General features: G+C 47.6%; 1 protein-coding gene across 6 annotated transcripts in view; it reads left to right on the top strand.

The window, feature by feature from the left end:
- The window catches only part of cacna1da (calcium channel, voltage-dependent, L type, alpha 1D subunit, a), a 61,768-nt gene that overhangs the window by 16,347 nt on the left and 23,581 nt on the right, over positions 1-21,840 (top strand). For 3 of the 6 annotated variants that reach the window (XM_062986332.1, XM_062986330.1, XM_062986329.1), the window contains exons 4-30: positions 573-712; positions 1,931-2,100; positions 2,822-2,974; positions 3,068-3,261; positions 4,469-4,572; positions 6,688-6,848; positions 8,298-8,372; positions 8,948-9,035; positions 10,774-10,800; positions 11,037-11,197; positions 11,351-11,576; positions 12,583-12,790; positions 12,892-13,012; positions 13,323-13,407; positions 13,916-13,949; positions 15,505-15,535; positions 15,653-15,776; positions 15,878-16,007; positions 16,645-16,704; positions 16,785-16,891; positions 17,002-17,089; positions 17,306-17,413; positions 17,823-17,875; positions 18,004-18,150; positions 19,510-19,711; positions 19,833-19,991; positions 20,123-20,233. In XM_062986332.1, the coding sequence (XP_062842402.1) occupies positions 573-712; positions 1,931-2,100; positions 2,822-2,974; positions 3,068-3,261; positions 4,469-4,572; positions 6,688-6,848; positions 8,298-8,372; positions 8,948-9,035; positions 10,774-10,800; positions 11,037-11,197; positions 11,351-11,576; positions 12,583-12,790; positions 12,892-13,012; positions 13,323-13,407; positions 13,916-13,949; positions 15,505-15,535; positions 15,653-15,776; positions 15,878-16,007; positions 16,645-16,704; positions 16,785-16,891; positions 17,002-17,089; positions 17,306-17,413; positions 17,823-17,875; positions 18,004-18,150; positions 19,510-19,711; positions 19,833-19,991; positions 20,123-20,233 (3,267 nt within the window). Of the gene's footprint in view, positions 1-572; positions 713-1,930; positions 2,101-2,821; positions 2,975-3,067; positions 3,262-4,468; positions 4,573-6,687; positions 6,849-8,297; positions 8,373-8,947; positions 9,036-10,773; positions 10,801-11,036; positions 11,198-11,350; positions 11,577-12,582; positions 12,791-12,891; positions 13,013-13,322; positions 13,408-13,915; positions 13,950-15,504; positions 15,536-15,652; positions 15,777-15,877; positions 16,008-16,644; positions 16,705-16,784; positions 16,892-17,001; positions 17,090-17,305; positions 17,414-17,822; positions 17,876-18,003; positions 18,151-19,509; positions 19,712-19,832; positions 19,992-20,122; positions 20,234-21,840 lie in introns of those variants that run through there. The other 3 variants (XM_062986331.1, XM_062986335.1, XM_062986333.1) reach the window with 2 other exon arrangements.

Here is a 21,840-nt window from a genome sequence, read left to right as displayed (position 1 = left end):
CTAGCAAGCGGGTGAAGGGCCCGACACACACACACACACGCACACACACACTCCCTCTCAGCTGTGCCAGTTTCTGCTAAACTGGCACTAAAAGCGGCTCCAAAGTGGCAGAGTTTTACACCCTCGGTGAAAGAAATCAGACGCAGATCCGGACAGATTTGTGGCACTGACGATTAACCGTTAACCGAGGAATTAATCAGGGTTCCGTTAACGGCGTCGGTTAAAAAGGGCAGTAAAATTCACGCCCACCAGGCAGAGGTTAATCTCACACACACACACACACACATCAGCATGTAGAGAAGCACTGAGCTATCAATGCCCACAGTTTCAAGCCGGAGGCACTTCCTGACCCGACCCTCCTGTTTCTATCCGGGTTTGGGACCTGCACTGAGAGCGCACTTGGTGCGCTCTCAGTGCAGGTCCCAAACCCGGATAGAAACAGGAGGGTCGGGTCAGGAAGGGCCTCCGGTGTAAGGCTCTAGGGTTAGGGTTAGGCTTAGGGTTAGAGCCGTTTGGCCAAAAATAGCGCGCTGTCTGATGCCTTTTACTCAACATGTGCTTCCTCCTTGCAGGAAACGGTGGAGTACGCCTTCCTCATCATCTTCACCATCGAGACCTTCCTGAAGATCATCGCGTACGGATTAGTCATGCACCAGAACGCCTACGTCAGGAACGGCTGGAACATGCTGGATTTCGTCATCGTCGTGATCGGGTGAGTGGCTGAACTGATGGGCACAAGTTCCCACAGACACACTCCAAAGTCTCCCACCTTCTGGTTACTAGTCCAGTACCTTAACCACCTCTGTTTCTTCATGTTCTGCTTCCTCCAGATGAAAGTGGAACCCCTCCTCCTCCTCTAGTGTATTCACGCTGCCCTAACACACACACACACACACACACACACTCGCGCTGGTACAGAGCGCTCCCTATGCAGTCCTCTGACCCAGAAAAGACCGTATAATGACCGTATAATAATCTCCTCCTGGATTCCTGTCCCTCCTCCTCCTCCCGGTTAATCTCGCCTTTTATTCATCATCCTGTTATTCATCCTGAACCAGGAACCGACTCTCAGCTCAGGGTTCCAGAACCTCGCCGCCTCACGCCGTTAGATCTGAGCCACGATCTACACGGTCAGAACAGAACCGATTCTCTCGAATCGTTCACATTTACGCCTTTTTTAAAAGCAGATTATAACTGTGAGGTGTTGAGAGTTAAGGGCCTTGCTCAGGGGGCCCAACGGTACCTTAATCACTAAACAAAAAAGCCTAGTGGAGAAGAGTCAGATTATATCATACTGAACAATATTTAGTTGTTTTTTTTCTGCAGTCCAGTCGTGTCCAGTTGGAGCTTGGACCCTCGTTCGAGGAGGGCCGAGGCTGTCACGCGCCCCTTCTTTTCACCTGCCAGGTTCGGGGTCTCATACAGCAGGGTTTCTTTAAAAATGGGTCCAGACAAAAATAATAATAATAAAAACACATGAGCACCCCCTTGTGGAGGCTTTATGTTACACCTTGTAAACCACAGTGGGATCAGATTGCCACCAGTTTCATTCATTGTGTATATTTTGTTGTGTTGTTTGGGTCACGGTAAAAATCATGGACACAATGTGGGTCGCAGGAAAAACCCTGTCATAGAGAACAGTATCGCGTACTGTACATCACTCGCTGATGATTTGTGCACGTCTGGACTGGTCAGCAGAGGCTGCACTTGCACCAGTGACGAGGAACCTCGTTTCAGCCATCGTTCCTCCCCCCACCTACCACCGATCGTGTGTCTGTGTAGGCGCCTCCCAGACTCCCAGAGACAGGAACGGGTCTCATTACCGCTGTGCTATTGCAGCCTGTACTGTCTGGTCGTGTGTTGTTCGGGATACCTGGAGGTTGCGGTGACGTTTTCGTGAGGCGTAACACGAACTTTTTTGTCTTCGCAGGTTGTTCAGTGTCATTCTGGAGGTCTTGACCAAAGAGAGCAGCGAGCAGGCGGCCGGAAGCCCCCCGCCCTCCGCGCACGGCCACGGAGGCAAATCGGGAGGCTTCGATGTGAAAGCGCTGCGAGCGTTCAGAGTGCTGCGACCCCTGCGCCTGGTCTCGGGGGTGCCCAGTGAGTCCCTCTCACCATACCACCATGTTCACACACACACACACACACACACACATGTGGCCACAAGTATCCGGACACCTTAGAAATGAGCTTGCATTAATATAGTGCCACCAGCACCCTCTTTACTCTTAGAAAGGCTTTTGGGGTGTGCCTGTGGGAATTCATGCCTGAATGTTGCTCACAGTCAGCATTCCAAATCGTCCCAGTGGTTTTAGCAGGGTTAAAGGTCAGGGATCGGAACAGTTTCTCCACAACGAACTTGTCAAACTACAACAGGGGAATAGTCATACTGGCCCTTCCCCATATTGTTGACACACATTTGGGGGCCTGTAATTGATTATACATCATTGTATGCATCTGAAGTCAATAATTAGGAAGGGCGTCCCAATACTTTTGTCCATATAGTGCATATTGAACCACAGGAGCTTGTTAGGTAGCAGATTTTGGAGTGTGCCTGTGGAAATTTATGCGTATTCAGTCAAAAGTCCTTGCTCACAGTCAGGATTCCAAATCATCCCAGTGATTTTCTGCAGGGTTGCAGAAATGTACATAAAAAAACGGTCATACAGGCCCTTCCCCAAACTGTTCCCCCATATTTGAAGGCATGTAGTTGATCTAAAGTCCCGGCGTCCCGATACTTTTGTCCATATAGTGTATAATGAACCATTGTTGTACCAGATAATAAACACACACGTGTTGTGGTACCGTGTGTGTGGTGCAGGTTTACAGGTGGTGCTGAACTCCATCATCAAAGCCATGGTTCCTCTGCTCCACATCGCCCTGCTGGTCCTCTTCGTCATCATCATCTACGCCATCATCGGCCTCGAGCTCTTCATCGGCAAGATGCACGCCACCTGCTACGTGACCGGCACGCGTGAGTGTCGAGAGATTCCCACAGTTACAGTCGCATGGACTGACCCTAGAAATCACTAAGTGTGTGACTCTGTGTGTGTGTGTGTGTGTGTAGTGGTAGCCGAGGACGAACCGGCCCCGTGTGCCGTGAACGGTCACGGTCGTACCTGCACGCTCAACAACACGGAGTGCAAGGAGGGCTGGCACGGTCCCAACGGCGGCATCACCAACTTCGACAACTTCCTGTTCGCCATGCTGACGGTGTTCCAGTGCATCACCATGGAGGGCTGGACGGACGTGCTGTACTGGGTCAGTCACACACACACACACACACACACACACACACCTGCATAAGGTCATGAACAGGCCGATCAGCCGGGTTTGGGTAGGGCAGGCTCGGGCCGCCAGTCTATCACAGGGGGATAGCACAGCTGAGATTCAAACCACTTACCATAGAGAAGCACTTTGTAGTTCTACAATTACTGACTGTAGTCCATCTGTTTCTCTACATGCTTTGTTTCCCCCTTTCACCCTGTTCTTCAATGGTCAGGACCCCCCACAGGACCACCACAGAGCAGCTATTATCTGGGTGGTGGATGATTCTCAGCACTGCAGTGACACTGACATGGTGGTGGTGTGTTAGTGTGTGTTGTGCTGGTATGAGTGGATCAGACACAGCAGCGCTGCTGGAGTTTTTAAACACCTCACTGTCACTGCTGGACTGACAATAGTCCACCAACCAAAAATACCCAGCCACTGTGACCACCGATGAAGGTCTAGAAGATGAGCGACTCAAACAGCAGCAATAGATGAGCGATCGTCTCTGACTTTACATCTACAAGGTGGACCGACTAGGTAGGAGTGTCTGATAGAGTGGACAGTGAGTGGACACGGTGTTTAAAACGTCCAGCAGCGCTGCTGTGTCTGATCCACTCATACCAGCACAACACACACTAACACACCACCACCATGTCAGTGTCAGTGCAGTGCTGAGAATCATCCACCACCTAAATAATACCTGCTCTGTGGGGGTCCTGAGTGACCATTGAAGAACAGCATGAAAGGGGGTAACAAAGCATGCAGAGAAACAGATGGACTACAGTCAGTAATTGTAGAACTACAAAGTGCTTCTATATGGTAAGTGGAGCTGATAACATGGACAGTGAGTGTAGAAACAGGGAGGTGGTTTTTTATTAACGTTTTAAATGATATACCCTAAATTTGTAACTAGATCAATGTGCAGGAACTTTGCTCAGTTAAGAAAGCATTTAAAGTTTATTTTTATATACGTTTATACGTTTATACATATATATTTTGGTGGAATGGCCCAACTGATACGGTCTGCCGAAGCGATTCCTCAGATTCGACCTGTTATCCTGCACATGCCAGTACCGTCTTTGCACCAGCTTCTGTATCTTCTGTTCCCCGTTGCTGCCGCCCCCGTTTCATCCCGTTTGCGTCTCCTTCTCCTCCCTGTTCTCTCTCTGTGTTCTCCTTTCTTCTCCTCTTCTCCCAGATGAACGATGCCATGGGGATGGAGCTGCCCTGGGTCTACTTTGTCAGCTTGGTGATCTTCGGCTCTTTCTTCGTCCTCAACCTTGTTCTGGGAGTGTTGAGTGGGTGAGGAGCTCCTCTTTCTTCACTCCCGAACCCCTCCGTCTCTCACCTCCATCCCGTTCCCCCCCTCCGGGTCTTTCCCCTCCGTCTCCGTTCCTTTTCCGGCTGGTTCTGGGCGCTGCGTTTCTGGCCTCCTCACCTCTTGGTGCGTGTGTGTGTCGCTGGTGTAACGTGTTGATCTCCTGTTGGGCTCCTGCAGGTGAACGATGCTATTGGCTGGGAGACGCCCTGGATCTACTTTGTTAGTCTGATCATTCTGGGCTCGTTTTTCGTCCTGAACCTTGTGCTTGGTGTGCTGAGCGGGTAAGAGTGTGGTCAGTGGGTAAGAGCGTGTGTTTGCTGTGGTCAGTGGGTAAGAGCGTGTGTTTGCTGTGGTCAGTGGGTATAACGGGGTAGTGGTCAGTGGGTAAGAGCGTGTGTTTGCTGTGGTCGGTGGGTAAGAGCGTGTGTTTGCTGTGGTCAGTGGGTATAACGGGGTAGTGGTCAGTGGGTAAGAGCGTGTGTTTGGTGTGGTCAGTGGGTGTAAGGGGTGTGGTCAGTTTGTAAGGGTGTGTGTTTGCTGTGGTCACTGCGTATGAAGGGGAAGTGGTCAGTGAGTATAAGGGGGTGTGGTCAGTGGGTATAAGGGCATGTGTTTGCTGTGATTAGTGGTTATAATGGGAAAGTGGTCAGTGGGTAAGGGTGTGTTTACTGTGGTCACTGGGTATAAGGGGGAGTCGTCAGTGGATATAAGGGAAGTGGTCAGTGGCTAAGGGTGTGTGTTTGCTGTGGTCAGTGGGTATAAGGGAGTGTGGTCAGTAAGTAAAGTATGTCTTTGCTGTGGTCAGTGGGTATAAGAGTGTGTGTTTGCTGTGTTTACTGAGTATAAGGGGGTGTGGTCAGTTTGTAACGGCATGTGTTTGCTGTGATTATTGGGCATAAGGGGTGTGGTCAGTGGGTAAGGGTGTGAGTTTGCTGTGGTCACTGGGTATAATCAGTGCAGACACAGAGAGCACTAAAACAGTGCAGAGTTTTGCATGTTCTCCCCATGTCTGTATGGGTTTCCTCCAAGTCCAAATACACGCAGTCCTGCTCATCTACAGTCAAGTGTAAAAGCGTTTCTAGACAGCCGTCAAATTCTTATTATTTTTATTTGATAATATAAGAATAGGTTTTGTATCTGGTTGTGCTGGTGTCCGGCCCCGGTCGGTACGTAACGTGAGCGGAGGCCGGGCGCAGACTCTCCGTGTTCCTCGGCGTGTTTGTGTATTCCGGTGCGCGGCGAGCGTGAGTTCTTTTAGACTCTCCGACTCGCCGCCGGAGCTGTGACTCGTGTGAGTCAGCGCCTGACTCAGCCCGATGTTTGGGCCGATCGTAGTGAGCTGCTGAGTGAGGGAAGCTGAAGCTCGTGTTTACTGCGGGTGACCTCTGCCGCGACAGCCAGGCCTGTGTTGACAGAGGACGAGCGCGCCGTCTGCTGGTACGAACCGGAAGCGTGCGCTGAAATCTAGTCCCGCGGGGTGCTGGGAAAAATTGGAGTCTCAGTCATAAGGTCAAACAAGCCGAACGACGTTTCTGTGAGGAATATGAATGATTTTTTCTCTGATTTGGAGGATTATAAGAAATCAAACTTCCACTTTAGACCCCTACAGTTTGTTTTTATTTATTTATTTACTTAATTTTAGCTCCTGGATTTAGGCATCACAACTGATCTGGTCCTCATACCAAAATTGGCACAGTTTTAACCCCGGATACCCTTCCCAAACCCAACCCTCCTATTTTTATCCGGGCTTGGGACATGCACTGAGAGTGTACTGACAAGCGCACTTCACAGTGACTAGGCTGTTTTGGCCAGCCGATCATGTCCGTGCAGACGCCCGACCGGCCGATAGCACTGCAGATTCGAGAGATTCGAACCCCAGGTCACAATGAGGTAGCTCGGAATGAAAGCGATCCCTGAGCATCACTGGTTTCGTACTCACGATCCACATCCAGCCGTACGAGTGCATGCTCTCACCGGTGCATGTGTGTGCTTATTATTATTATTTTATTTATTTATTTATTTGTGTGTGTGTGTGTGTGTGTGTGTGTGCATGCACAGGTACTAACAGCTTCGTGTGCTTGTTTGTATACACACAGCGAGTTCTCCAAGGAGCGAGAGAAGGCGAAGGCGCGAGGAGATTTCCAAAAGCTCCGTGAGAAGCAGCAGATGGAGGAGGACCTGAAGGGCTACCTGGACTGGATCACCCAGGCCGAGGACATCGACCCCGAGGACGAGGAGGACGGGAGCAAACACAACCGTGAGTCGCTAACGGACGCTCGGCGGACGCCGTACTAACACGGCACGTTTACGTTCAGTCGTTTATGGTCTGGTTTAGCACCGCTGAATCACGATCGGGGTCACCGTGGGTCAGGAAACACCCCGGACGGGTCGCCAGGTCATCGCAGGACACACACACACACACACCTTGCATGTATTTGTACTGTGGGAGGAAAACCGGAGCGCCCGGAGGAAACCCACACAGAAAGGACCTGGACCGCTCCACCTGGAAATTGAACCCAGGACCTTTATGCTGTGAGGTGACAGTGCTACCCACTGGTGTCCAGCAGAACCCATCAGACACACACACACACACACACACACACACACACACTACCACTCTTATGCAAAAGTTTGGACACCCCTAGTCAAGTTATCATTCAAGTGAAAATACACTACAAGTATTGGGACACCACTTCTATATCACTGATATAAAAGAAATGACATACTTCCAACTTTTCAGCAGTTTAGGGAAGGCCCTTTCCTGTTCTATAAAGCTTTGTGAAGACGCCAGTGTCCTGCACAGAGCCCTGAGCTCAGCCCCACTCATCGACTGATCAATCAGAGCCCGGCCATACAATTGCTGTAATCTTTTGACTGAATGGGCACAAATTCCCACACACAGACACACTTCAAGCTCCTCAGAACACACACAGAGGTTTCTGGAACAGGCGTCCGGATACTTTTGGCCATATAGTGTACGTTAACACAGTCGCTACGGAAACAGGTGTGCCCGGGGGCATCCAAATTTCGGTATAAACCTCCACTATATTAAGTGTAGATTGTCGTGACTGACCACCCATGTTCCTCTCGTCCTCCTCCAGCTGACCGGTCCCATCATGCCTGCAGTGTCGCTGACGTATACTGTCGTCTGTTGATGTCGTCGTTGTCTTATCGTTGCGGTTGTGTGATGCTTTTTACCCCCTGCTGCACCCGCTCTGTCCTCGGCGTCCCGTCCGTCCGCAGACCTGTCACGCTCCAGCTCGTCTTCCTTTCCTCCAGAGCTTAGATGAATCGGAACCAGGACTGTTCTAAAAATTACAGAAGCTTCTTCTGTCCCGCCAGACTCGGCACGCAACGTTCTTGTTTATATCCAGGGTTTGGGACCTGCACTGACAAGCGCACCTCACAACGACTGGGATGTTTCAGTCACCCGTGTTTGTGTGGACGCCTGACTGGCCGATTTGAACCCATGATCCCCATAAGGAACCCAAGAAGGAACCCAGTAGCTGGAATAGATCAGGTGTGCAGACGTGGACAGGACGCTGGAGGTCAGGGTGGACCCCCCCCCCCCCCGAGTGCCCCCCACCCAATGTGCTCTAACCCATATTCACCCGTTACCTGCTCTTTCACTGCTGTGTCGGTGCCGGGTGTGTGAATTGGCGCGCTGACGTGTGCGTGTGTGGCGCCGGGGCTGCGACTGGCACAGGGGTCACGCTCGACGACATCATGCAAAAGAAGAAGAAAGGGTTAGGCTGGTTCGGTCACTCATCCGACACTCACGGTAAACACACACACACACACACACACCACAACAAAGTGTGACTGATGTTTCTATGTGTGTGTGTGTGTGTGTGTGTGTGTGGGTGTTGCTTTTGTCCGTGTCTGACCCCCCCATCATTATTTCCGTGTGTTACATGTGTTAGTGTTCACGTGACGTATTCATTACAGGATCAGTTTGAGCTGAGCTACTCTTCCTCATGGCAAACAGTTTGGGGAAGTCCAAACGATCATTTCCTCCAGAATTAAACATTAAATTCAGTTTTTAAATCCGTTTTCCCTCCAGATTTCCTCCCAATCTAGTCGTATCCACCTACCAGTTTGCTGCTGCTGCAGACTAACACACGTGACTAACACCACGCCCTCTCCGAGATCCGTATCGTGCACAGAGAGACCGTTATCCCCCGTCTTGATGTGCAGCGCTATCGACCAGACAATTCACCGTCTGTCTAGGCGCCCCGGCCTGTCGGTAGCAAAGCTGAGATTCGAACTCGATTTGTGGACTGTCGACTGAATCCATAAAAAAATAAATAAAATAAAATAAAATGATGTGTGTGTGTGTGTGTGTGTGTGTTCCAGCGAGTGTTCCGGCCAGTGAAATTGAATCAGTGAACACTGAGAACGAGAAAGGAGAGGAAGAGAAAACGGTCTGCTGTGGCTCTCTGTGGTGAGCGTACAACACACACACACACACACACACACACTATATATACACACACATACTACGTATGTACACACACACATGCACTCACACACACTATATACACATGCACACAACCACACACACTATATACACACACATACTCACACTATATGCACACGCACACACACACACACACTATATACTGTATATATACATATTAGGGCTGTCAAACTATTAAAAATTTTAATCGCGATTAATCTCAGAATTTCATATAGTTAATCGCGATTAATCACATTAAATAAAATCTGTGTAAATGTTATAGAAAACAAGGATTTTTAAGTGAAATGTTACCATTAAAATGGTGAACACATTTTATGCTAAATGTACTGATGTTAAAAAGTGCTGGGACAAGAGAAAACTGTAAGGGAGTTTTATTCACTCACATACTAGGCAGTAATACTATCCAGCACAGACCCTTGACTTCGTATAAATGTCAGATTGTAGGTCAGAATTTCTCCATCAGCAAACATTGTAGATCAGCGGTGCTTTAGGTGGGATAAGGCGTAGTTATTGTAACAGACTTTTCTGTGCTTGTATCGTGACAGTGGTTTGATGGACGTTTCTACATGAAGTGAGTGTGTTTTGACCCTTTGGGGCTTCCATAGTTCATGGACTAGCGTGCTTGACTCCGGTATTCAGTGCCGTAACAGAATAAGTTAATAAAGTGTTTTGCTCCCGACAACTTGTGAATATACCGTGTATTTATTTCTTTATTATGCAAGTGCATCCCTACGACGCTCAGTTATATTATTTTAACAAACCGCAAATGAACAACGGTGGCAAGTCCGACATTAAAACGTTGGTTCTACCAGTCAAGTCTCAACATGAACTAGAATTTGCGTTAACGGCACAATTTTTTTTAAATCGCGTTAAATTGAGATCGCGTTAATGCGTTATTATCGCGTTAACTTCGGCAGCCCTAATATATACAGTATATATATATATATATTAGGGCTGTCGAAGTTATATATAGTATATATATATATACGAACACTCACTATATATACACACACACTATATATTTATATATATATATATATATATAAATATATATATACTGTATATATATATATATACACAAGTGATATATACACTATATATACACACACTATATATACACACAAGTGCTATATACACACACTGTATATACACACACTATATATACACACATACTATATATATACACACATACTATATATATACACACACATACTATATACGTTTATACACACACATAAACACTATATACACAGTCTATATATACACCTGCAAACAACCACACACATAAACACTTACTATACACACACACACACACACAAAATCAAATACTACACACACACCACATACCACACTCACATACACTATACACACACAACCACACAAACACACACACACAACCACCTATTATACACACACACACACCAAACACACTATATACACACACATAACCACATACACACAACTACATGCCCTACACACAACCATACACCACACACTATACACACTCACACACTATACACACAATCACATACTATACACACAAACGCTCAACCCACTCACACACATAACCACCTATAACAACCACACACACACACACACACACACACACACACACAACCACAGTCTGATAAAGAACTATAACACAGATGTGTTCAGTGAAATGCAGCAAGAATTAAAAATTTTTTTTTTTTGTGTGTTTCAGTCAGAAAATTTCCAAGTCGAAGTTCAGGTGAGTAATGAAACGTGTTGGTGTGTGCTCATGTCCTGCTTCACTTCATCACGCTCTTTCTTCCAGCACTGAGTTTCATACAGTACAGACCGTATGTAGTAGAGTCGCAGGAGACGTATATTTAATTATTACATTGAGGCTGGTGGGTGGTGTGGTGGGTGCTATAAGCAGGGGGTCTGGAGTACTTGCAGATAGAAGCGTGGTACCCGTCTGACATCACTTCCTGTTCTTGTCAGTCGGCGCTGGCGTCGCTGGAACAGACTCTGCCGCAGGAAATGCCGCCTGGCTGTGAAATCGGTGACGTTTTATTGGCTCGTGATCATCCTGGTGTTCCTCAATACGCTCACCATCTCATCAGAGCACTACAACCAACCTGACTGGCTGACAGAGGTGCAGGGTGAGGGCGCGCACACACACACACACACACACACACACACACACACACAGTATTAGAAGTCCACTTTCATGTCTTTCACTGAATCTGATTGCATGAAGTTGATAGTCACCTGAGTCTCTCTCTCTCTCTCTCTGATTGGCTGCGTGTGCACAGAGGTGGCCAATAAGGTGCTGTTGGCGATGTTCACCTCAGAGATGCTGGTGAAGATGTACAGCCTGGGGCTGCAGGCCTACTTCGTGTCCCTCTTCAACCGCTTCGACTGTTTCGTGGTGTGCGGCGGGATCGTGGAGACCATCCTGGTGGAGCTGGAGATCATGCCCCCGCTCGGCATCTCCGTGTTCCGCTGCGTGCGACTCCTTAGGATCTTTAAAGTCACGCGGTACGACAGCGTGTGTGTGTGTGTGTGTGTGTGTGTGTGTGTGTGTGTATACAGACGTGGACAGCACAAATATGAACAAAAGTATTGGGACGCCCCTTCTAAGTACATAGAGGAAATAATAAGTACATGCTGTTGAAGCATGAATGTCCATTGGACTATAAAGTATGTGTATAGGAATTTGTGCCCACACTATACACACACACACTCATTATATATACGCACACACATACTATATATATACACACTCAAGCAACCACACACACAACCCCTTACTAAACACACACACACCAAACACAGTCAAATACTGCACACACACACACACCACATACAACACACACTATATACACAAAGACAACCTTACACACACACACACTGTATACACACACACACACTAAATACACACGCACACAACCACACTCACAACCACTTACTATACACACACACCACACAATGAAATATTATACACACACACACACACTATATACATATTATACACAAACTCACACTATATACACACAGACAACCTTACACACACACACACACACTGTATACACACAACTACACAAATAATAAGCTTTTAACTTTACAGCAACAGTTTAGGGAGGGCCGTTTCCTGTTGCAGCATGAATGCCCACCTGACTTTAAAGTATGTCTGTGGGAATTTGTGCCCATTCAGTCGAAAGATGACAGCATTTGTACGGCTGGAAGCTGATGTTGATGTTCCGGTTCATCCCAGAGCTGTTGAGTGGGGCTTAGGTGGAATAAATCAGTTATATAAAGGTTTATATAACAGTTTAGGGAAGGCCGTTTCCTGTTCCAGCATGGCTGAGCCCCTGTGCACAAAGCGAGCTCTATAAGGACATGAAGAAAAGAGTCGTAATAAAAATGCTGTCATCTTACGTCCGACAAGCTCACCGTCAAGTGTCCGAATACTTTTGGCCATATTCGGTCTACTCCAGGGTGAGTCGGCGGCTCTCTGCTCACGTTTCTTTCCGTCCCTGCACAGTCACTGGGCGTCGCTCAGCAATCTGGTGGCGTCTCTGCTGAACTCCATGAAGTCCATCGCGTCTCTGCTGCTGCTGCTCTTCCTCTTCATCATCATCTTCGCTCTGCTCGGCATGCAGGTGTTCGGCGGCAAGTTCAACTTCGACGACGTTCACAGCAAGCGCAGCACCTTCGACAACTTCCCCCAGGCCCTGCTCACCGTCTTTCAGGTGTGTGTGTGTGCGTGTGTGTGTGTGTGTGTGATTTCATATTTTTCCATCATTTCCACTAAACGTAACACTGAGTGTGTGTGAATGCGTTGATGTTCTAGATCCTCACGGGTGAAGACTGGAACGTGGTGATGTATGACGGCATCATGGCGTACGGCGGCCCTTCGTCGTCGGGGATGATCGTGTGCATTTACTTCATCATCCTCTTTATCTGCGGAAACTGTATCCACTTCCTGTTTACCTGCTGCGTGACATCATAAACCTTCATACTAAGTCATAACACGCTTATGACACACTTATAACAGTTAGTCAGGCATTGTGTTTGTCCAAGTACCTGCTGTCGACCAGTCTGGTGTCTGCACGGACGAATGTCTGTGTGAGGACTGGATATGGGTGTGGTAAAGCCCCATATTCATGTACAATATTAATATAAACCATGTAGTGAGAACATGCAAAACTTCCTTTGTTTATAGACCAAATTTAAGGATCTGTCGTGCTGTGTCGTTTCTCCTTGATGAGTTCTCTATCTCAGACATCCTGCTGAACGTCTTCTTGGCTATCGCCGTGGATAACCTGGCCGACACGGACTCCCTCAACACACCCACCACCAAGACAGAGTAAATGATAAGATCACACACAAAGCACAGTGTCATTCAAAAGCACTGGTTGCTGCAAAGGTCGGATCAGTAATAAGGACACTTGGGTGGCGCAGTAGCTCAACAGTGCCGAGATCTCCAGGTCTCCAGTTCCAATCTCACTGATATCAGCCGGTCGGGCGCCTACGCAGACACGTGATTGGCTGTGTGTCTCTAGGGGGAGGGACTATTGCTAAAACAGTGTTCCTTGGGGGGGCGGGGTCATGTGAATGTCTCGGCCCCCTTGATAGGCGTGTGGAGTAAAACATAGGGGAACACGGGGGAATATAATAACATATTGTGAGTTTGGTCTGAGATGTTGGTCTGCGTTTGCAGTGTGTGTGTGTGTGTGTGTGTCTTGGGGTCAAGAACTAAAAACATATATTTAGGGAAGGTGTTATAAAGGAAGGGCCACGACCCCTCAACAAAACGTTTTCGGTAAGTAGCGAAAAATAAACAACAATCGTAACCTGTGTGTGTTTTTTTTAAGGGATGACAAGCAAGAAGACGAAGAAGAGTTTAAGGTATGCACACACACACACACACACACACACAACCACACAAATACACACTCAGCCCCACACACACGTGCACACTCAAACCACACACATAAACACATATACACACAACATCCAGACATCACACACTATACACACAACCACACATATACACACACCACACACCACACACAACCACACATATACACACAACCACACACCACACACAACCACACGCCACACACATACAACCACACACTATACACACAACCACACATATACACACAACCACACACAACCACACGCCACACACATACAACCACACACTATACACACAACCACACATATACACACAACCACACACACACACAACTACACGCCACACACATACAACCACACACTATACACACAACCACACATATACACACAACCACACACAACCACACGCCACACACATACAACCACACACTATACACACAACCACACATATACACACAACCACACACCACACACAACCACACGCCACACACATACAACCACACACTATACACACAACCACACATATACACACAACCACACACCACACACAACCACACGCCACACACATACAACCACACACTATACACACAACCACACATATACACACAACCACACACAACCACACGCCACACACATACAACCACACACTATACACACAACCACACATATACACACAACCACACACCACACACAACCACACGCCACACACATACAACCACACACTATACACACAACCACACATATACACACAAACTACCTATGGCAACCACACACACACACAACCACACGCCACACACGTACAACCACACACTATACACACAACCACACACACATATACACACAAACTACCTATGGCAACCACACACACACACAACTACACGCCACACACATACAACCACACACTATACACACAACCACACACACACACAACCACACGCCACACACATACAACCACACACTATACACACAACCACACACCACACACAACCACACGCCACACACATACAACCACACATTATACACACAACCACACACACATATACACACAAACTACCTATGGCAACCACACACACACACAACTACACGCCACACACATACAACCACACACTATACACACAACCACACACCACACACAACCACACGCCACACACATACAACCACACATTATACACACAACCACACACACATATACACACAAACTACCTATGGCAACCACACACACACACAACCACACGCCACACACATACAACCACACACTATACACACAACCACACACCACACACAACCACACATATACACACAAACACCTATGGCAACCACACACATACAATTACACACTATACACCCCCCCCCCCCCCCCCCCCCACATACAACTACCTATGGCAACCACACACATTCAACCACACCATACACGAACAGACGCCACACCACACCTTCCTCAGTCCCACAGAAACTGTCACAGTTTTTTTAGAATATTGAAGAGTGCAGCACGTCATGAACAGTGCCATAATAATAATTATAATATTAATATTCCTACTTTCAGGGTGCAGATGAAGACGAGAAGAACAATGCAGGTACTGCGTGTGGAAATGTATACATGCATACATTACGTATGTGAGTGATCGGTGTGTTCTGCTTGTTGAATTAGCATTCACTCTGTGTGTGTGTGTGTGTGTGTGTGTGCGTGACAGAAGAGGACGAGGAGGACGAGGCTCCGTCGGGACCCCGTCCCAAAATGTCAGAGCTGGTGAGGAAGGAGAAGATCACACCCATACCGGAGGGCAGCGCCTTCTTCATCTTCAGCAAAACAAACCCGTACGACACACACACACACACACACACATACAAATGTAATGAAAGTTCCTCTGGACGCACCTTCACTCGGTGTGTGTGTGTGTGTGTGTGTGTGTTTGTAGGATTCGTGTCGCGTGCCACAAGCTGATAAACCATCACATCTTCACCAACTTCATCCTGGTATTCATCATGCTCAGCTCCGCCTCTCTCGCTGCTGAGGATCCTATCAGAACCCTGTCCTTCCGCAACATCGTAAGTCCGCACACACACACACACACACACACACACTTAGGATGTTTTTGTTTTTTAATTAGCAACTTTTCCATCAGTGTTACTGTTCCACTTATTTATTTATTTAATTACATCAAATAAATGGCATGCTTTATACTTTGCAGCAACAGTTTAGGGAAGGCCCTTTTCTTGTTCAAGCATGGCTGAGTCTGCATAGAGTGTCCTGCACAGAGCCCTGACCTCAGCCCCACTCAACAGCTCTGGGATGAACCGGAACACCAACATCAGCACACCAGCGCTGAGATTCTGAACTTCCTCGGTTTGAAACTCGGCGTGGGCGCCATCTGGCGGGCATAATTGGCAGTGCCTGCAGCAGATACTAATTGGCCACCGTATCTGCTAGGATGGGACGACCGGACTGTGTGTGGGTGTGATCCTTATACGCTGTGTGGGCAGTGACGTGCCCTCCTCGGATGCACCCGGGTATCCCTCAGCAGCGGAAGACTAACTGACTGCGCTAAATTATGAGGAAAATGGGGAGAAAACGCATTAAAAAAATAAAGATATTACGGTCGGGTGTCCGAATACTTTTGGCCGTATCTTTACAGTGTGGATTTTGTTGTAGGTGAAGCGCCGTAACCGTCTGATTCATTTTCAGGTCCTGGGCTACGCAGATTACGTCTTCACCAGTGTGTTCACGTTCGAGATCGTGATGAAGGTAACCGACAACCTTCACCACGTTTCACAGCCTTTCGTGTGGAGTGTGTTTCCGCTGACGTTTAACTCCTCACTTCCTAGATGATGACGTTCGGGGCGTTTCTCCACAAGGGGGCGTTCTGCAGGAACTACTTTAACCTGCTGGACCTGCTGGTGGTGGGAGTCTCTCTGGTGTCGTTCGGGATACAGTAAGTTGGAGTTGTGACGTCAGGTCCTCTCCCGATCCTCACCGTTGGGACCTGAATGTGTACGTCTGCGCTATATGTGTGATACGTGTGTACGTACGTGTGTCGCGCAGGTCGTCGGCCATCTCCGTGGTGAAAATCCTGCGGGTGCTGAGAGTCCTGCGGCCACTCCGAGCCATCAACAGAGCCAAAGGACTCAAGGTACAAAAAATTCCCTGGAGTTACAGTGTGTGTACAGAACACAGAAGCTCAGCAGCTCGTTTCCTGTTCTGGCCGTCTCGTACTCTCGCTCAGTGATCGTCATCTTCCTCTATTAAGAATTTAAGCAGTTTTCTGATGCGCGTCAGAGGCTTAAAGCGTGTGAATCCTGCTGTACCCGATACAGTCGCTGAGTGTGTGATTGTTTGCTCCCGGCAGAACGTGGTGCAGTGTGTGTTTGTGGCCATCAGGACCATCGGAAACATCATGATCGTCACCACGCTGCTCCAGTTCATGTTTGCCTGCATCGGCGTGCAGCTCTTTAAGGTCAGTTCCCATTAATCCCATTTGGATATACTCAGTTTCCATGTGCAGCCCCTCCCCCCTCCCCACACCTTCTCCCGTACCTAATTTATCGGTCAGACGGGAACCCCCACTGACCAGTGGTTGTCTAAATGTGTGTATCAGGTGCAGCAGTGTTGTTGGGATTTTTAAACATCTCGGGAGAACAGCGCTCTTGTGATCATAAAAGACTAGAGAAAAAATCCCAACAACATTGTTGCACCTGCTACACCTGCTGTCAAAACCCTAATTGATATTAATAAATGGGGTTCTGAGGGGTGACAAAGTGCACAAAGAAACAAAATGATCTACAGTCAGTAATTGTATATGTGCAGCTTGTACAGTAATAAATGTAGGTACCAGATAGGTGTTCCTAATTCCCTCTGCTCCACAGGGGAAGTTTTACCGCTGCAGCGACGAGGCCAAATCGAACCCGGACGAGTGCAAGTCAGTCTCACGTCACACGCTAGAAAATTATTATTATTTAGATTTCCTGCAGCAGGTAGGTTGGGTTCAGGATGTTACACTCTCTCTCTCTCTCTCTCTCTCTCTCTCTCTCTCTCTCTCTCCACCAGAGGATTGTACATCATGTATAAGGACGGCGACATGAACCAGCCCGTCATTCAGAAGCGCCACTGGCACAACAGCGACTTCAACTTCGACAACGTGCTCATGGCCATGATGGCGCTGTTCACCGTGTCCACCTTCGAGGGCTGGCCAGCGTAAGAGCCTCACAAACCTTCTTTACTAGAGCTGACAGGTAGAGAGGCCACGCCTCCTTTACTGGGACTGACAGGTATTTAGGCCACGCCTCCTTTACTGGGAGTGACAGGTGAAGAGGCCAGACCTCTTTTACTAGGACTGAGAAGTAAAGAGGCCACGCCCCCTTTATTAGGAATGAGAAGTAGAGAGGCCACGCCCCCTTTATTAGTATTGAGAAGTAGAGAGGCCACGCCCCCTTTATTAGGATTGAGAAGTAGAGAGGCCACGCCCCCTTTATTAGGAATGAGAAGTAGAGAGGCCACGCCTCCTTTATTAGGAATGAGAAGTAGAGAGGCCACGCCCCCTTTATTAGGAATGAGAAGTAGAGAGGCCACGCCTCCTTTATTAGGAATGAGAAGTAGAGAGGCCACGCCCCCTTTATTAGGTATGAGAAGTGGAAAGGCCACGCCTCCTTTATTAGGAATGAGAAGTGAAAGGCCACGCCTTTTTTACTGGGGCTGACATGTAGAGAGAGGTCATGCCCCCTTTACAAGGACTGACAGGTAGAGAGGCCACGCCTCCTTTGCTTGGACTGACAGGTAGAGAGGCCACACCTCCGTTTCTGGGACTGACAGGTAGAGAGGCCACGCCTCCTTTACTGGGACTGACAGGTATTGAGGCCACACCTCTTTTACTAGAGCTGACAGGTAGAGAGAGGCCACACCTCCGTTTCTGGGACTGACAGGTAGAGAGGCCACACCTCCGTTACTGGGACTGACAGGTATTGAGGCCACACCTCTGTTACTGGGACTGACAGGTATTGAGGCCACACCTCTTTTACTAGAGCTGACAGGTAGAGAGAGGCCACACCTCTGTTACTGGTACCAACGAGTAGAGAGGCCACACCTCGTTTACTAGGACTGACAGGTATTTAGGCCACGCCTCCTGTACCGACACACTGTTGTGTATGAGTGCAGCCGCTGCACAAATATTGAGACTGGTGTGTGGATCTGAACTGGCCGGTGTTTCCAGCCCTGGTGTTTAATAACAGTGTTTGAGGGCTGATGATGGTGGTTCAGTCGGGCTGTAATTACTGTGATCGTTGCTGTTGTTTGGAAGGAAGGAGGTGAGACGATGGTGCCGCGGGTGCTGTGCACTAATTGCTCTGAATTGCACAGCGGTTTATTTATACCATCTGCATAAAAGTATTTGCCCCCACTGACGGGCTTAGTGGAAACAGGCCGGACAAAATAAGTTTCATTTATTACAGGAGAAATTAGTTAGTTGTAGTTTTATAAATAATAATTGCGCTATGCTCTGCTGTGCTGTTAAACTGGGTCTGAAAATCATCACCAAACGTTATAATGCATCTCCTCCAGGCTCCTGTACAAGGCCATCGACTCGAACAGAGAGAACTTTGGTCCCATCTACAACTACCGGGTGGAGATCTCCATCTTCTTCATCATCTACATCATCATCATCGCCTTCTTCATGATGAACATCTTCGTCGGTTTCGTCATCGTGACGTTTCAGGAGCAGGGAGAGAAGGAGTACAGAAACTGTGAGCTCGACAAGAACCAGGTGTGTGTGCGTGTGTGAGCGTTCCGGTGGTTGTGACAGATCGAGAAAATGTGCGTCCCAATACTTTTGACCATCCTGTGCTGCTGGTGTTGCTGTGATGCTTTCTTTTCGCCCCCTGCAGCGTCAGTGCGTGGAGTACGCGCTCAAGGCTCGCCCTCTGAGGCGCTACATCCCCAAAAATCCCTACCAGTACAAGTTCTGGTACGTGGTGAACTCCACCGGGTTCGAGTACATCATGTTCGTCCTCATCATGCTCAACACGCTCTGTCTGGCCGTCCAGGTACCAACCTCATCTACACATGTTACGTTCCCTCTGTGACCCTGACCAGGATAAACCTGGCACACGGCACAGGCGTTACTGATCCCGGTCCACATATTATCACATACGCATCATTTCCTGTGTGTCGGCAGCACTACGGTCAGTCTCAGACGTTTAACCACGTGATGGACATCTTGAACATGCTGTTCACCGCCGTCTTCACTGTAGAGATGGTCCTCAAGCTGATCGCCTTCAAACCCAAGGTACGAACGTCCATCCTCCACCTACACACACACACGTCCTGACTGCTTCTAATGTTCTCACCCGTGTTATTAACCAAATTCTGGTTATATGTGCGTATATGGTAATGAGCTCCACTTCCTTCTCCCCGCGCCCAGCTGTGTGTAGAGAAGAAGGACAGAACGCTTGTAAGAGACACAGTTAATCCCTTTTCCGTCCATACGCTGCCGCTGCCGCTCCGGACCCAGAGCCCGTGCCGTTCTCACCGGTTTAGGAGCCGGAAGTCGATTTCTTGAGCATTTACAGACGTAAATAAACGATCGCACATAGAGAACTAGTACTGGTTTACATGCGATACACACAAATTTGGCAAATTTAAGGAAATGGGAACACATGTGAACTGCTCTGGTTTATTTTTAAGGGTGTATGGGGGTAGTTTTTAGCTTCTATGCTTTCCCTTAGAACCATATTTTTTTTATAAGATGCTAAGCTTTGGCTCAGGTCTGCCATGCTTTCATTTGAGAGCAGGATCACATCAAGGGCTTTTGAGTGCACACTAAGAGCACGACTGGCGGGACGAGCGTAAAGAACCAAATGTGTTTTTTAATAATACAATAATAATACATTTTATTTATATAGCGCTTTTCAAGATACTCAAAGACGCTTTACATAAGACAAATAATCAAAACAAATACGTACATCATACAAATCATAGTACAAAATCGAAATAGTACATCAACATCAAGAATAATTAAGATAAAAACAAAGAGAGCAGCATAAGACAGTTCATTAAAAATTAGCTAAATTATGAGAGAGAACAACAAATATAGAACAATTTCTTAAAATTAGACAGAAACAGGACAGACAGGACAAATGTAATATTTAAATACTGTTAACTCAGTCCTATACGGAGCCCCACTGAGTCACATCACAACAACATTTACAGAGTCAATAAAAGCACAGTTTAAAAGGAGAGAATTTATACGATACCAGGAACGCAACATTTAAAAGACGCAGGATTTAAAAAAACTGCTGAGTGGTGGAGACACTTGCACAGAGATAGGGAATAATGGAGAGCAGTGCACAACTTTTCGTATGAGAATCCATCTCAGACAGGTGAAAAGAAGCGGTTTAGGAGCATGTTTAAATACATGTTGAAATAAATGAAGCGGTTCTGGATCGGGCATCAGCAGCGGCAGCGTGTCGGTGGAAAAGGGGCTGAGTTTGGTGTGCTGTGTTCAGATGCTTTCTCTCGCTCGTCTAGCTTCTATTAGTTTTATTTATTCTGTTCAGCATTTTTTAAAAATGCTGAGGTGCATGCTGCAGAATTCAGTGATGTAGTTAGACGTTGGTTGCAGTAAAAATAAAACAGCGATGCCCGTCTTACCCACACGCCTGGACTTTTGGTCACCTTGAATTGACGAGGGTTCAATACCAATAAGTGTGACTGAGCTTTTGCACCATCGGCTGTGTTGGTCCTGCTATTAAAGGCGTATTATGTATTTTTTTGACCACCAGGTCTTAGGATAAATACGTCTCAGTAAATTATATATGAACATGGTGATGTTTAAGCTAGGATGAATATTTTAAAGCAATCGAAGGCATAACCAAATATCATCAAAATGAACGC

The sequence above is a fragment of the Trichomycterus rosablanca genome, chromosome 24 (assembly GCF_030014385.1).
Source record: "Trichomycterus rosablanca isolate fTriRos1 chromosome 24, fTriRos1.hap1, whole genome shotgun sequence".
NCBI lineage: Eukaryota > Metazoa > Chordata > Actinopteri > Siluriformes > Trichomycteridae > Trichomycterus > Trichomycterus rosablanca.
This window is presented reverse-complemented; position numbering and strand designations above follow the sequence as displayed.